Source organism: Clinocottus analis, unplaced genomic scaffold (assembly GCF_023055335.1).
Source record: "Clinocottus analis isolate CAN_PGR_092001 unplaced genomic scaffold, fCliAna1.0.p SCAF_55, whole genome shotgun sequence".
Lineage (NCBI taxonomy): Eukaryota > Metazoa > Chordata > Actinopteri > Perciformes > Cottidae > Clinocottus > Clinocottus analis.
Window position 1 is genome coordinate 80,884 of NW_027176213.1, and position 16,617 is coordinate 97,500.

At 47.2% G+C, this 16,617-nt stretch overlaps 3 protein-coding genes across 4 annotated transcripts in view; all 3 read left to right on the plus strand.

Annotated features, from left to right (window-relative positions):
* The first annotated feature begins 2,166 nt into the window (after positions 1–2,166).
* Positions 2,167–6,913, plus strand: LOC137803398 (uncharacterized). Its single transcript, XM_068601831.1, has 12 exons — positions 2,167–2,248; positions 2,493–2,643; positions 2,956–3,117; positions 3,879–3,988; positions 4,177–4,288; positions 5,590–5,615; positions 5,720–5,811; positions 5,895–6,006; positions 6,099–6,269; positions 6,411–6,481; positions 6,617–6,784; positions 6,907–6,913. Exons 2-12 carry the CDS (start codon positions 2,520–2,522, stop codon positions 6,911–6,913), a joined length of 1,155 nt encoding a protein of 384 aa, XP_068457932.1. The 5' UTR covers positions 2,167–2,248; positions 2,493–2,519.
* Positions 6,914–6,944: 31 nt separating this feature from the next.
* Positions 6,945–10,191, plus strand: LOC137803399 (polycystin-2-like protein 1). Its single transcript, XM_068601832.1, has 5 exons — positions 6,945–7,111; positions 7,672–7,876; positions 9,430–9,637; positions 9,822–9,880; positions 9,954–10,191. Exons 1-5 carry the CDS (start codon positions 6,997–6,999, stop codon positions 10,189–10,191), a joined length of 825 nt encoding a protein of 274 aa, XP_068457933.1. The 5' UTR covers positions 6,945–6,996.
* A 101-nt stretch (positions 10,192–10,292) lies between these two features.
* ubr2 (ubiquitin protein ligase E3 component n-recognin 2) overlaps positions 10,293–16,617 on the plus strand; it is a 38,297-nt gene continuing 31,972 nt past the window's right edge. For both annotated transcript variants that reach the window (XM_068601841.1, XM_068601842.1), the window contains exons 1-3: positions 10,293–10,391; positions 15,720–15,863; positions 16,359–16,617. The exon at positions 16,359–16,617 is cut by the window's right edge and continues 25 nt beyond it. In XM_068601841.1, the coding sequence (XP_068457942.1) occupies positions 10,368–10,391; positions 15,720–15,863; positions 16,359–16,617 (427 nt within the window). In that variant the 5' untranslated portion in view covers positions 10,293–10,367. The remainder of the gene's footprint in view (positions 10,392–15,719; positions 15,864–16,358) is intronic.

Here is a 16,617-nt window from a genome sequence, read left to right on the forward strand (position 1 = left end):
CGAGGTCGGGACGTGGACCTGGATCCTGGATCCTGGGTCCACACCCACTGATAACATGAACCATAAACCTTCAGCAGACACGTCAGCTAACTTTATGATGTTGTTTTGAATTCAGACAGAACCAGATCAGCTCAGGATCATGCAGTGAAGACCACACCGTCCTAGCAGTTCTTCATCCAGTTCCAGGGCAGAAGAAACACAATCTTGAAACAATTCTGACTAGTCCGGCAAGTTTGAGGAAGTCTGGTTGGGTACAGGAAGTCCATCAAGTCCTCACAGTCCAGCAGACTTCAGGAGGTCCAGCAGGTTTCTGGAGGTTTAATAAATTCTGACCGGTTAGCACAACAGAACCAGGATGAAGAGGCGACCCCGGGCCGGTCTGACAGGTCTGCTGAATCCTGGACTGGAGATGGAGACAACAGGACACGCCAACACAACCCTGGTGAGTCTGAGCCTGAGAGCTTATTGCAGTCAGCTTGGATTCCTCGACGGGTGGAGCTTAACTCATGATAATAAACTTTAAATAACAGGAAGATACCAGTTCAGACTCAGGTCTCAATGTGTCCTCAGGTCTCTATGTGTCCTCAGGTCTCCGGTGGTCCTCAGGTCTCAGGTGGTCCTCAGGTCTCCGGTGGTCCTCAGGTCTCAGGTGGTCCTCAGGTCTCAGGTGGTCCTCAGGTCTCCGGTGGTCCTCAGGTCTCCGGTGGTCCTCAAGTCTCAGGTGGTCCTCAGGTCTCCGGTGGTCCTCAGGGGACCAGGTCCCCCGTGTCAGCGGCAGTGAAGGCTGCGGCTCGCTGGGCGTCGTTCTCCTGCCACCGCTGGAAGCAGAGAAGAGGGAAACTGAAAGGTGACTTTGACGCAGAGTCCTTGTGTTGTTTCAGATATGGATTCATTAAGATGATAGCATGAATAATTCATGTTCAGGGGTTCGGTTGGAGATGAAGTACATAGGTCTGGCTGAGGATGACGAAGGTGATGAAGAGCAGAGGGATGAAACTGACGCAACAAATAAAAATCAAATGAATAAAAAACTGCTGAATCACTTTCGACTACTGGCTGCTACCAACCAGGACTCTGACCAGGTAACACTAACCAGGTAACACCAACCAGGTAACACTAACCAGGTAACACTAACCAGGTAACACCAACCAGGTAACACTAACCAGGGAACACCAACCAGGTAACACCAACCAGGTAACACTAACCAGGGAACACCAACCAGGTAACACTAACCAGGTAACACTAACCAGGTAACACTAACCAGGTAACACCAACCAGGTAACACTAACCAGGGAACACCAACCAGGTAACACCAACCAGGTAACACTAACCAGGTAACACTAACCAGGTAACACTAACCAGGGAACACCAACCAGGTAACACTAACCAGGGAACACCAACCAGGTAACACTAACCAGGTAACACTAACCAGGTAACACTAACCAGGGAACACCAACCAGGTAACACCAACCAGGTAACACTAACCAGGTAACACTAACCAGGTAACACTAACCAGGGAACACCAACCAGGTAACACTAACCAGGTAACACTAACCAGTAACACTAACCAGTAACACTAACTAGGTAACACTGTGTTTGTCTTTGTGTATCTTTTGTCTGTGTGTCTGCGTGTGTATGCGTGTGTGTGTGTGTATGCGTGTGTGTGTGTGTCTGCGTGTGCATGTGTGTATGCGTGTGTGTGTGTGTATGCGTGTGTGTGTGTGTGTGTGTGTGTGTATGCGTGTGTGTATGCGTGTGTGTGTGTGTGTGTATGCGTGTGTGTGTGTGTGTGTGTGTGTGTGTGTCTGCGTGTGCATGTGTGTATGCGTGTGTGTGTGTGTATGCGTGTGTGTGTATGCGTGTGTGTGTGTGTGTGTGTGTGTGTGTGTGTGTCTGCGTGTGCATGTGTGTATGCGTGTGTGTATGCGTGTGTGTGTGTGTGTGTGTATGCGTGTGTGCGTGTGTGTGTGTGTGTGTGTCTGCGTGTGCATGTGTGTATGCGTGTGTGTGTGTGTATGCGTGTGTGTGTATGCGTGTGTGTGTGTGTGTGTGTGTGTGTGTGTCTGCGTGTGCATGTGTGTATGCGTGTGTGTGTGTGTATGCGTGTGTGTGTGTGTGTGTATGCGTGTGTGTGTGTGTGTGTGTGTGTGTGTGTGTGCAGGTGGACCTTGACTTTTTGGATGAAGTGATCTCAGACGGAGCCGATCCAAACAGCTCAGACAGATATGGACAGAGCATCTTGCATGAGGTGCACAGCGATGAAGCAACTACACAACACAACCAACTGAATGCATCTTCGCCGCACAACAACAACAAGTTTAACAACAATCTCACAGATGCAGGTTATGCTGGTTCACTTCCTCACAGAGTCAGACTTGTGAGATGTTGTGTTCCTGCTGGTCTCCAGTGTAAAACGTTGTCGACCTGTTCCACATCACACATGTGTGCATGTGTGTGTGTGTGTGTGTGTGTGTGTGTGTGTGTGTGTGTAGATCTCCAGGGCTTGGAGTGTGGACGTAATGCGGTTCTTTTTGGACCGGGGATCAGACCTCCTCCGACCGGACCAGTTTGGAGTGACGGCTCTTCACGTGGCCTCGGCGCTGGACTACAAGGACATGGTTCAGTTCCTGCTGGACCAGAAAGGTCTGTGTGGACTGGTACAGGTACACCTGGTACACTCCTGCAGGTACCTGGTACACCTGTACCTGGTACACTCCTGCAAGAAAAAAAAGAGATACACAAAGACAAAGACACACAGACATACACACAGACATATACAAATACAAACACACACAGACATATACAGACACAAGATACACAAAGACTCCTACAGGAGTGTACCAGGTACACCTGTATCTGGTACCTCTGCATGAAGAAAGAGAGTTCAAAAGGGTCCAATGTATCTTCTGGTTATCAAGTTTAACTAACAACCTGTGTGTGTGTGTGTCTCCTCAGCTGACCCAGAGGCTCGGACATTCCTGGACCAGCAGAGTCCTCTTCACTACGCTGCCAAGAATGATGCTGTGAGTTCCATCAGACTGCTGCTGCAGAACGGAGCCTCCATCAGCTGCAGCGACTACAAGGGCAGAACCCCACTGCAGCTGGCCGCCAACCTGGGTACTACTGACACTACTGACACTACCGACTACAAGGGCAGAACCCCACTGCAGCTGGCCGCCAACCTGGGTACTACTGACACTACTGACACTACCGACTACAAGGGCAGAACCCCACTGCAGCTGGCCGCCAACCTGGGTACTACTGACACTACTGACACTACAGACTACAAGAGCAGAACCCCACCGCAGCTGGCCGCCAACCTGGATACTACTGACACTACCGACTACAAGGGCAGAACCCCACTGCAGCTGGCCGCCAACCTGGGTACTACTGACACTACCGACTACAAGAGCAGAACCCCACTGCAGCTGGCCGCCAACCTGGGTACTACTGACACTACTGACACTACAGACTACAAGAGCAGAACCCCACCGCAGCTGGCCGCCAACCTGGATACTACTGACACTACCGACTACAAGGGCAGAACCCCACTACAGCTGGCCGCCAACCTGGGTACTACTGACACTACTGACACTACCGACTACAAGGGCAGAACCCCACTGCAGCTGGCCGCCAACCTGGGTACTACCGACACTACTGAGTCTACTGACAACTGACACCACTGGCATTGCTGACTACTGACACTATTGCCACTATTGATTACTGACTCTACTAACATTACTGCCTCTACTGACTACTGACATTACTGACACTATTGACACTACTGACTACTGCCTCTACTGACACGACTGATTACTGACTCTACTGACATTACTCTTGCAGAGCAGTGTAACACGAGTACTGTGTGGTACTTGCAGAGCGCAGTGAAGCAGCCCGGGTGCTGTTGGAGCTCGGTGCGGAGGCGGGGCTGATGGACTGTGACGGACAGCTCTGTATCACTGCTCTTATTGGCCGGATGAGTCCAGTGGTGAGGATGTGTAGATCACAGGGCTGTGATTGGTCCAGAGTCAGAATTAAAAAGTCCAACTATTTCATATTGTTGTTTCTCTATTTCCTTGATGACGTTTACACTTGAATTCAGGTTATGTTGTGAAATGTGATAATATGGATATAATTCACTGACAGAGTACATGGAATGTACTTGTATGTGTTCAGGCCCTGCTGGCGCTCAGTCAGTTCCATGTGACTGACAACATGACCCGACAGCAGTACTACTACCTGAACCTGTTGGAACCGGAAACACATGCACCTGAGCCCCACCTCAAAGGTAGCACTGCTACTACTGCTGCTGTAGTACTGCAGTACTCCACAGTAAATTTTGCAGTGTTGAAGTAACACTTTAAGAGTTAAATTTAACACTATTGCCGAGTCTATTTGGTCCCACTCGGAATTGGTGCTAAATTAACTCTTGATCAAGAGTTGAAATTTTAGAGTTAAATCAACTATATAGAGTACAAATGTAACACTACCTAACACTGTTTAGTGTTACTCAAATTTAACACTACTGGTTAAATAACTCTGAAAGTGTAATCATCGTTCTCATCAGTGTTGATCATTTAACTCTTCTGTGATAATATATCAACTCATTGAGTTAAATTCAAACTTTCATTAACACTGAACAGAGCTGACACTAGAGGGTCAAATGACCCTGGAGAGTGTCAACATCTACTGTCATTTGTGTTAATAATTTACCTGTTTCTTAGTGTTAAATATCTACCACTCAGAGTGATGTCTAACTGCCCATGAAAGTCTCAATATGCAACAGGGATAAGAACTTAATTCATGGTTTCACATTCATAAAGTTACACCGCTGAACTGCATGCTGGGTCGTCTTGTCAAACTCCATTGGACAGGATCTCACAGGATGTAAGTAAAAAAGAAAGATTGCTAAATAACCGTAGGTGTAGATAACTTAGTCAGAAGTGCATTGTGTTAACTCACAGAAACAGCTCCGCCCCCAGAGCCTCTTCACACCAGAAATGAGGTGAGGAAGGGGGAGGGGCTTTTCAGAGTACTTCTAACACCACCTGCTTTAACTCCATAAATTAACACCAACACGAGGCTGCATCGCACTCAAGCTGTTGTTGAAATAACTCTGAAAGAGTCACTGGATTTTGACACTGCACATTTAACTGTGGATTTTACTGTGTCCTATAACCCTACTACTGCTGCTGTAGTACTGCAGTACTCTTATAACCCTACTACTGCTGCTGTAGTACTGCAGTACTCTTATAACCCTACTACTGCTGCTGTAGTACTGCAGTACTCCTATAACCCTACTACTGCTGCTGTAGTACTGCAGTACTCTTATAACCCTACTACTGCTGCTGTAGTACTGCAGTACTCTTATAACCCTACTACTGCTGCTGTAGTACTGCAGTACTCCTATAACCCTACTACTGCTGCTGTAGTACTGCAGTACTCCTATAACCCTACTACTACTATAACGCTGCACTACAAGTGCAATACTACTGTCACAGTGTGACAGACAATACTACTGTCACAGTGTTACAGACAATACTACATGATACCTGTCTCACACACCTTCCTGTCTGTTGTGTTTTGCAGAAGCAAACGGTGAGCCAACGTCTCCAGTGAGTTCACTTTCCTGTAGTCCAACTATATATATACTCTCTCTCTCTCTCTCTGTCTCTCTCTCTCTCTCTCTCATGTCTCACCTGGCTCTCTCGTCCCTCAGCTGGAGGTAGTGGTGCATCATGGGAAACTGAACCTCATCATGAATCCAGTGTTTCTCAAACTGATCCAGGTCAAATGGAAACTGTACGGCAGGTAAATGTCAGTGCTCTACCTGTCTGTCTACCTGTCTGTCTCCCTGTCTTTCTTTCTGAACCTGTCTGTCCGTCTGTCTCCAGGTTAGGGGCGTGGCTTCTTCTCATCCTCAACTTCCTGTTCAACGTCTCGTGGACAACCGTCGCCATTTCCATCTCTGTGTACCGAGACTCATCACACTACACCCTCCCCCAGGTGACCTGTCTGTCTCCTACCTGTCTGTCTGTCTCAGGACTGGTGGTGGGTCCTCCTCACCTGTCTGTCTTCCACCTGTCTGTGTGTCTCAGGACTGGTGGCGGGTCCTCCTCGTTGCCCTGGCCCTGCTGTTGACCCTGGAGGAGGTGCTGAGGGAGATCCAGGACATCCTGCGGTCCAGGAGGAAGCTCCGCCTCTGGCGAAGGTGGGCGGAGCTTCGTCTCCAAGACGATCTGCGCTGCTCACATCCCATGTGGCCTCAGGTACCAAAGCTTAGCTTCAGTTAGAAACATCCGGTGGAGAAATAATAACACTGATGATAACGCGTGTGTGTGTGTGTGTGTGTGTGTGTGTGTGTGTGTGTGTGTGTGTGTGTGTGTGTGTGTGTGTGTGTGTGCTTGAAGGAAAGAGTTTTCCTTATGGATCAGAACAAACAGATTCAGAGGATGAAAGGAAGCTACAGTCGGGACTTGTGGTAACACACAAACACACACACACACACACACACACACACTGACACACACACACACTGACACACACACACAACATCATCTGTGCTTTTCAAACGCATCATTTATTGTTGTATAGACGTGTGAATGCTTCCTGTCAGGAACGTGTTTGATTGGCTGGTGTACTCTCTGCTGGCCGCCTCCTTCAGCGTGCACATGGCCGACGTGCTTCACCCGTCTGTCCGTCTTCACACCAGCAGCCTGCGCATGTTCTCCGTCACCGTCGTCTTCCTGTGGATCAGACTGATGAAGCACGTCAGAGCCTTCAGGTACTCTCTCTCTCTCTCTCTCTCTCTCTCTCTCTCTCTCTCTCTCTCTCTCTCTCTCTCTCTCTCACTCTCTCACTCTCTCACTCTCTCTCACTCTCTTGTCGTGGACTTGTGTCCAACAGGATGTGAAGGCATCAGTGAACCAAACTGTACTTATATAGTGTGTGTGTGTGTGTGTGTGTGTGTGTGTGTGTGTGTGTGTGTGCAGGTTGATGGGTCCGTTCATTGTCATGTTGGGTAACATCATCGGGGACGTGATGCGTTTCCTGTTCCTGTACGCTGAGATCTTCGTCCCCTACGCCTGCAGCTTCTGGATCATGTTCGGAGGTTTGTGTTACGAGTAATAATTACAAGTATTATTAACATTATTAACATCATTACTGATACAATAACATTATTACGTGCTAAACCTTCACTGCTGGCAATCACAAAGTTCTAGATATTTTATGGAGTCTGAGGTCGTTTCTCTTCTCCTCTGAAGGCTGCTGCAGGTTCATGTGTGTTACAAGTAATAATTACAAGTATTATTAACATTATTAACATTATTTCTCTTCCCCTCTGAAGGCTGTTGTGTAGCAGGTTCATGTGTGTTACACCTCAGCTCTCAATGCAGAGAGGCTGCATTGGCATCACAAGTGTGAAGTGATAATCGGACTGAAGCTGAAACATTGAAGCTTCATTGTTGAAATTCTTCACTTCTCTTGTGAAAACACAACTTTACTCACGAGGAGGATGTTGTGCTGAAGCTCTGAGGTTCACACAAGCAGTGAAGACATGAATAAATACAAACATGTCAATAAATGTCTCAAACTAAATGTATTGCTGGCTCTGTGGCCCTGGTGGGTTCACTCATGGATGTCTGACAGCTTGTAGCTCTGTCTCTTCAGGCTCCTCCTCAGTTCCCAGCATGCAGTCTGTCTCCGGCCTGCTGTTCAGTCTGTACCGCATCACTCTGGTGGACGAGTACGAGTATGCTGCCATGGCAACAGTGGACCCTGTTATGGCTCCTCTACTCTGTGGGACGTTTCTGGCTGCGTCCTCCATCTTGTGTGTCAACCTGCTGGTGGCCCTGCTCACAGACACCTTCCAGAGGTCAGTAGCACCACCTGTCTGTTTTCACCTGTCTGTCTTCACCTGTCTGTCTTCACCTGTCTGTCATCACCTGGTCTGTCCTCACCTGTCTGTCCTCACTTGTCTGTCCTCACTTGTCTGTCTTCACCTGTCTGTCCTCACCTGTCTGTCCTCACCTGGTCTGTCTTCACCTGTCTGTCTTCACCTGTCTGTCATCACCTGGTCTGTCCTCACCTGTCTGTCCTCACTTGTCTGTCCTCACTCGTCTGTCTTCACCTGTCTGTCCTCACCTGTCTGTCCTCACCTGGTCTGTCTTCACTTGTCTGTCCTCACTTGTCTGTCTTCACTTGTCTGTCCTCACTTGTCTGTCTTCACCTGTCTGTCCTCACCTGGTCTGTCTTCACCTGTCTGTCTTCACCTGTCTGTCCTCACCTGGTCTGTCTTCACCTGTCTGTCTTCACCTGTCTGTCCTCACCTGTCTGTCCTCACCTGGTCTGTCCTCACCTGTCTGTCTTCACCTGTCTGTCCTCACCTGTCTGTCCTCACCTGTCTGTCTTCACTTGTCTGTCCTCACTTGTCTGTCTTCACCTGTCTGTCCTCACCTGGTCTGTCTTCACCTGTCTGTCTTCACCTGTCTGTCATCACCTGTCTGTCCTCACCTGGTCTGTCCTCACCTGTCTGTCTTCACCTGTCTGTCCTCACCTGTCTGTCCTCACCTGTCTGTCTTCACCTGTCTGTCTTCACCTGTCTGTCCTCACCTGGTCTGTCTTCACCTGTCTGTCATCACCTGTCTGTCCTCACCTGGTCTGTCCTCACTTGTCTGTCTTCACCCTTTCCAGGGTTCATGATAACTCCCAGGCTAACATACATGTATCTATACATGTTCAGGGTTCATGATAACTCCCAGGCTAACATACATGTATCTATACATGTTCAGGGTTCATGATAACTCCCAGGCTAACATACATGTATCTATACATGTTCAGGGTTCATGATAACTCCCAGGCTAACATACATGTATCTATACATGTTCAGGGTTCATGATAACTCCCAGGCTAACATACATGTATCTATACATGTTCAGGGTTCATGATAACTCCCAGGCTAACATACATGTATCTATACATGTTCAGGGTTCATGATAACTCCCAGGCTAACATACATGTATCTATACATGTTCAGGGTTCATGATAACTCCCAGGCTAACATACATGTATCTATACATGTTCAGGGTTCATGATAACTCCCAGGCTAACATACATGTATCTATACATGTTCAGGGTTCATGATAACTCCCAGGCTAACATACATGTATCTATACATGTTCAGGGTTCATGATAACTCCCAGGCTAACATACATGTATCTATACATGTTCAGGGTTCATGATAACTCCCAGGCTAACATACATGTATCTATACATGTTCAGGGTTCATGATAACTCCCAGGCTAACATACATGTATCTATACATGTTCAGGGTTCATGATAACTCCCAGGCTAACATACATGTATCTATACATGTTCAGGGTTCATGATAACTCCCAGGCTAACATACATGTATCTATACATGTTCAGGGTTCATGATAACTCCCAGGCTAACGCAGTGATGCAACAGGCGTCCGTCATCCTGCAGGTGGAGGAATCCATGCCCCTCCTCCGCCGTTTCTATGACAACCAGTACATCTCCAACCACTGTGCACCGCTGACCGACGCCCACAACAATGACATCACCACTAACTCCCGTTACCATGGCGAGATGGGACGCATCACTACGCAGATTAAAGTTTGTGTCTGGAAATTGTTATTATTATTGTATAATTATTAAACGTATTAAATTATACTTATTATTATTAGTATATTATTATTATTATTAATAATACTAATAATAATAACAATAATAATAATAATAATAATAATAATATTGTATTATAATTATATTACAGTTAGTGTGTGTGTGTGTCCTGTAGGAGACCCTGGATCAGTTCCTGGTCCTGCAGAGAGACCTGGACTCAGCTGGAGGTTCTGGGTGAGGTTCTTCAGGTTCTTCTGTCTCGCCTCATTCAAGGTGCAGCTCTTACATCTGTTCTTCTCCCTACCAGAGACCAGACCTTGAACCAGGACCAGAACAGAGACCAGACCTTGAACCAGGACCAGAACAGAGACCAGACCTTGAACCAGGACCAGAACAGAGACCAGACCTTGAACCAGGACCAGGAGCTCCAGGCTATCCGCGCAGAGCTGAAGCAGCTCCGGACTCTGGTCCAGCAGCTGGTGGAGAACCGGACTCCAGTCCAGCAGATGGAGAACCAGAAGGAGGACAATGAAATGAAACAATAATAAAAGAAATAGTCTTTGAAGGTCTCTGTGTTTCCTGGTGTTGCTTTAGTAAAGGTACTTTGAAAGGTATTTGAGACGAGCACTTATTGGGGTCACCAGTGACAGCTGGGGAACGAGCCTGAGGACTTCACAAGCGCCGAGTGTATGAGAGGCAATACAAAGGAATCAACAACCCTATGGAGGTGTACTTAAGCAATCAGGTACTCGAGGCAGTACCGTACCGTCAATAATGTACCGTCAATAATGTACTGTTCAATGGTGTCGTTAGATGCACAGCAGAGGGCCGAACAACACCATTGAACTGACACTAAAAAGAATTTGACGAGTTTTGAAGTCAACTACAATCAAAAGAAAAACTATCCTAATACATCAACTAAATCTAACCTAAATACACATGTTGACAGGTAGGCTTATACCTTCTGCCTACCTGCACAGCGGAATCTTGATTCTTAGGAATGAACGGACGTTCAGGCGTTTGTCTCTTCAGCCATCAATGCACGGCATTGTTTATTTTAGGACAAGCTGCTCTTCCGTGAGAGTCAGGTAAGACCGAGAGAAGAAGAGAGCGAACATCTCCCTTATAAGGTAGTGGTGTCACGTGACTTCATGCCATATGAGGCGCAACAGCGCCTCCCCTTGAACAATTGTAATTACATGCATCCATACATTTATCAACTCTTAACACTCCCACTTATGAATGACATGTATAATGTACAACTTTTACATCATAAACAAAACAAACAAAAAAGGCATATTCAGAAGTCAACATTTTTACACACCAAACATAAATCCTGCAAAGTTCTTCAGCTTAAGTCTGGATGCGGGCTTTGTCATAACATCAGCGACCATGTCGTCTGTGGGACAGTAGGCAAGTGACATCTTATCTTCCCTTATGGTAGACCTAATGAAGTGATATTTAATGTCCACATGCTTACATCTTTGTCTACATACAGGGTTTCTGGCAAGCGCAATTGTCCCCTGGTTGTCCTCATAAACGACCGTTTTCTTGTACACATAGGTATCTATACCTCCCAGTAATTGCTCCAAATAAATACACTCCTGTATTGTTAGAGCTAGGGCCATGTACTCGGCTTCGCATGTGGATAATGCTACCGTGGGTTGCTTCTTGGTTTTCCAAGAGACTAAGGAGCTGTCTTTACCCATACACACACAATACCCTGTGGTACTGCGTCTGTCGCTAGCGTCCGCAGCCCAGTCTGCGTCACTATATGCCTGTAAACCTAGACCCTCTCTGCTCTTTCTGAAACAAAGCTGTTTGTCTGCAGTACCCTTGAGATAACGCAAAACATGTTTCACCGTAACCCAATGTTCATCTGTAGGGTCGGCAAAATGCTGTGATAACTTGCTCACCACAAAACATATGTCAGGACGTGTACAGGTCGTTAAGTAAATGAGACTGCCAACAGCCTCTCTGTACTTCTTCACATCAGACATTTTAGACGCGTCTTCAGAGTAGTCTAACTTTGGGTCGCATGGTGTTTCTCTAGTTCTGCAGTCCTGCATGTCGAAACGTTTCAGTATCTTTTCAACATATCTTTGTTGCGACATTTTTACACAGCCATCGGACTGGCTGAAGTCAATGCCCAGAAAATACTTCAACCTACCCAGGTCCTTCATTTTAAATCTGGTAGACAACATGTTCTTCACTTTCTCAAGACTCTCTGTATTGCTGGCTGCAATGATAAGATCATCCACCCAGATAACTACCATTACCTTTCCTGCCTCTGTAGACTCTTTTGTGTAGACGCACTGGTCAGTCAGATTCTGAGTGAAGTCGTCATCTACAAGACATGTGTGGAGCATCTCATTCCAATTACGCCCCGACTGCTTCAGGCCGTAAATTGATTTCTCTAGTTTACACACTAGCTTCTCTCCCTCTTTTTCGTAACCTTCAGGTTGTTCCATGTAGATATCTCGATCAATGGGTGCGTGCAGATAGGCTGTTTTCACGTCCATTTGATGCAGGATCAAATCGTCTTGAGCTGCCTTCTGCATCACTACCCGTATACTTGTAAGATTTGCTGTTGGTGAGAATGTCTCGCCATAATCTATTCCCGCTCTCTGACTGTACCCTTTCGCTACAAACCTAGCTTTGTACTGGTCGTGTCCGTCAATGTCCTCCTTAATCGAGTATACCCACCTTCCTCCCACTGTCTTCCTGCCCTCTGGTAACTTAGTCAGGGTAAAGGTCTGGTTGTCCTCTAGGGACTTCATCTCCTCGTCCATCGCTTCCTTCCACTTTCCCGACTCAGTTGATGTCATGGCCTCTTTAAAGGTCAGAGGTACACCACAAACGGCTCGGTAGCAATAATCTACACTAATGAGTGTACTGTCGTCATCAGTACCATCCGTAGTGTAATCTCTCAGATACCCCGGGGCTTTACGCTCTCTGACGGGATATCTCCCACTGTCTGAGGCATGTGGCGTCATCCTAGGTTGCTTTTCGCCATCATCCTCTGACGTTGACTGTGGACTATCAGCCCGTACCTCTGTGCTCAGTACACTAGGCTGTGAAACATCTATGCTCTTGTCACAACCTGCTTTGGGGTTCAGTTCTAGCTCCTCTGTCTGAGTCTCGTTTTCACATGTTGTCTTGGTGACAAACTTTACCAGTCTGTGCTTCTGCACTTTTCCTTTATCGGGGTAGTAAACTAGATAGGCAGGACTGCTCTTGTCATGGCCGACAAAGAGTCCTTTCTCACATCTAGAATCTAGCTTCCCTCTGTCTTGCTGGTAGGCATAGCACACTGAACCAAACTTATGTACCTCGGCTAGATTGCATCTTTTACCTGTCATTGCTGTATATGGAGTAGTGCCAGTGTGTTTGTTAAAGCACCGGTTCCTAGTATAGGCTGCTTCCTGGATGGCGTAATGCCAGAGACTCTTCGGTAGATCACTGTCAATAAGCTTACATCTGGCCATCTCGAAAAGAGTGCGCCCTTCCCTTTCCGCTGTCCCGTTCTGGTGCGGGGAGTAAGGACAGGAAGTCTCGTGTCTGATTTTGTTCTTTCTCAGTAGCGTCTGAAACCCTCTGTTAGTGAACTCCGTCCCATTATCTGATCTAATGCATTTCACAGTGCCATAAGGCGCTACATCTGCCAGGTATTTCTCAGTGGCCTGAATTGTATCACTTTTTGCTTTCAGGAAGTAAACAAGCACTGCCCCCGTAAACACATCTGTAAAAGACTGCATGTACTTAAAACCATCTATGGACTCATTGTTTACTGGACCAGTTAGGTCTGTGTTTACCAGCTCAAGTGGTGTCTTTACCTTGTCAGTCGGATATCTGTTTCTCGTTTGAGTAAATTTTCCCTCTATGCACACTGCACATTCTTTAACAGGCCTACGCTTTTCACCTCTGATGTGCATGCCTTCTGTGACATCCTGCAGTTTCAAAATATCTTCGTAATTGCAGTGACCCATTATTTCATGCCATGTCTGCATATCATAGCTGACATGACACACATCGTCTATATCACACTCGGTTTGCAAGTAGTACATTCTTTGATATACATGAATATTATACCTTGTGCCACCCGGCATCACTATGACATCATTACCTTCTTCGAAGAGTACTTTGGCACCGTGAGAGGTAGCAGACTTCACTGAGAAGAGTTCTTGTGGATACGAGGGAATGTAGAGCGCGTTCTTTAAAGTCACTGTACACCGGCGGCCATCGCTGTCTATGAGGCATACCTGTGCGTCTCCCCTGCCTTGCGCCACCCCGACGGTACGCTTCCCGTCTGCCAGTTCCATGCTGTGCCTCTCTGGCTTGAAGGTGCTGTCGAAGCTCTTGAACTTGCTCCTGTCGTTGATGATGTGGGACGACGCACCCGTGTCCACGATCAGCCCCTTTCTCTGGGTCCGCAGCTGTTGGCCTGAGAGGCTAACATCTTCGGTGTGTGCCCTGCAGGTGCGGTCTCCTCCCGCAGCTCCCCGGGCGCCATCTTGTTCACGACCCGCTCTACAGCCACCGCCGTCGCCGCCATCTTGGACACACGCACACCTGGTGCTCTGTTCACGCTCCTTCTTTGAGCATGCCTTGTCTGTGTGTCCCTTGCTTTTGCAAAAGCTACACCAAACTTTCTCTGTGCAGTCGTTCCTTCTGTGGCCCTTTTCTCCGCATCGCCAACACACTATCTCCACTGGCACGGTCTTTTTCCTTGGCGCAGCTTGGGCCCTCAGCACCCTTTCTCCCGCCTCTTCCGTGACAGGGTCTAAGTCTTCTGAAGCCTCGAAATTTCTCAACTTTGCCTTGAACTCTCCCAGCGTCATGTCTGCTGAACCATGTGTCACCATCAGTGTGAATGGCTTGTACTTCTCCGGTAACCCCCTCATGACCATCGCCATCATCAGTCCCTCACTCGGTGCTTCACCTGCACCCCTGAGTGCCGTAATGATCTGCTCAGCTCGGATAATATATTCAGTTACAGTCTCGTTGTCAGCTTTCTTCAGAGCAGTCATTGTTATATACAGGGAGACAATCCGGGGTCTACCTTTTCCGATGTAATGTTCTTTTAACACTTTGAGACTCTCTCTGCCCTTGTCCTTCGTGTCTCTGAATATTAGTCCCAAGCTCGTATTGTCAAGTAGCGGCGCCAATGCACAATAGGCGTCAGCATTCAGTTTATCATCCTCAGCCTGTTCTTCAACCGTCAGTGGTCCTTGGGGCTCTGTGAGGATCGTGCGTTTCAGCCCCGCTCCATGCATGCAGCATAGCATCCTTTCTTCCCAGAGCTCATACTCCTCTGCTCTCCCGTCAAACGTGGGCCACTTGCTCTTGCCTCTGTTTGTCATGACTTTTTCTGTTTGTAGCTCAGTTTAGCTCCTTTTCAGCCTAGCTTTAGCTTCCCGGCACTCCCGGCGCTAAACTAGCTCTTTGCTTCTGTCTGCTAGCGTAGTCTTGCTAGCAATCCGCGCACGTGTCCGTCAAAATTTTAGAATCATTCTCCGTTAGCTGGGCCCATAACCTGTTGACAGGTAGGCTTATACCTTCTGCCTACCTGCACAGCGGAATCTTGATTCTTAGGAATGAACGGACGTTCAGGCGTTTGTCTCTTCAGCCATCAATGCACGGCATTGTTTATTTTAGGACAAGCTGCTCTTCCGTGAGAGTCAGGTAAGACCGAGAGAAGAAGAGAGCGAACATCTCCCTTATAAGGTAGTGGTGTCACGTGACTTCATGCCATATGAGGCGCAACAGCGCCTCCCCTTGAACAATTGTAATTACATGCATCCATACATTTATCAACTCTTAACAACACAAACAACTTGAATTAAACAATATTACTTGTAAATAAAATAAACTTATAATATGAGTAAATAGCTCCTACAGATGCTTTGTATATTTATTGTGTTTTAATACTTGTCACACCGTTTTATTAAACATGCCCATGTATTTATACTGATGGTGTGTTCATTCATTGTGCAAAATCTTATTAAAATGTCTGGTTAAGTGACTGACAGGTGGTTTCATGTCTTCCTTGTTTGTGACCCCGCCCCCTCAGCTGTTGGTGACTTCCGGTTCCGGGTTCTTCTCCGTGCAGCAGCAGCACAGAGGGAGGAAGATGGCGGCGGCCCAGTCCGACAGAGACCCTCCGTCTCTTCTCTGTTCAGAGTTCCTGCACTTCTCCGCCAAAGACACCGCGCTGGTGAGAGGCCTCTCGAGCTGTCCGTTTCCCCGCCCCCTTACCTGTCACCTGTCACTGCGTCACAGCGCGAGCGCTCACCTGCTTAATCTGCTCGAGGAGCTAACGCTAACGTTAATGCGCGGAGTGATCTGCAAAACATCTGGATGAGTGACGCGTCCGCGCAGTATTTAATGTGTAGTTAATGTGTAGTTTTTAAAAAAATGTCTATTTCATGTTTATTTAACGTGTATTTCATGTTTATTTAACGTGTATTTGTTGTTTATTTCTTTGTCTATTTATTGTGTTTTTAAAGTGTATTTAAAGTATATTTATTGTTTAGTTAATGTTTATTTAAGGTGTATTTAATGTTTATTGAATGTGTATTTATTGTGTATTCAACGTCTACTTTACATGTATTTAACATGTATTTAAAGTGTATTTAACGTGTATTTAACACATACCCTCTGTGTGTTTAAAGTGTATTTACCTGTATTTAACGTTGAGTTATCTCCTCAGCGATGGCTGGCGGCTGCCGACCTGCAGCAGGAGGTGTGCCGTCACCTGGCCGTGTACGTACCCAGAATCCTTTGCTTGGGGCCGAGTGGGGGGAGCAGCTGGGAGGAGCAGAGGGAGGAGCAGAGAGAGGACCTGGCCTCTCAGCTGCTGCTCCTGGCCCCTCTGGAGTGGTTCCTGCTGGGGGAGGAGCCGGCTACTGGGCTGCACCTCCTGCAGGAGAACAACCAGCCGTCACCGCTGTGTGGACACGTGTTTAAGG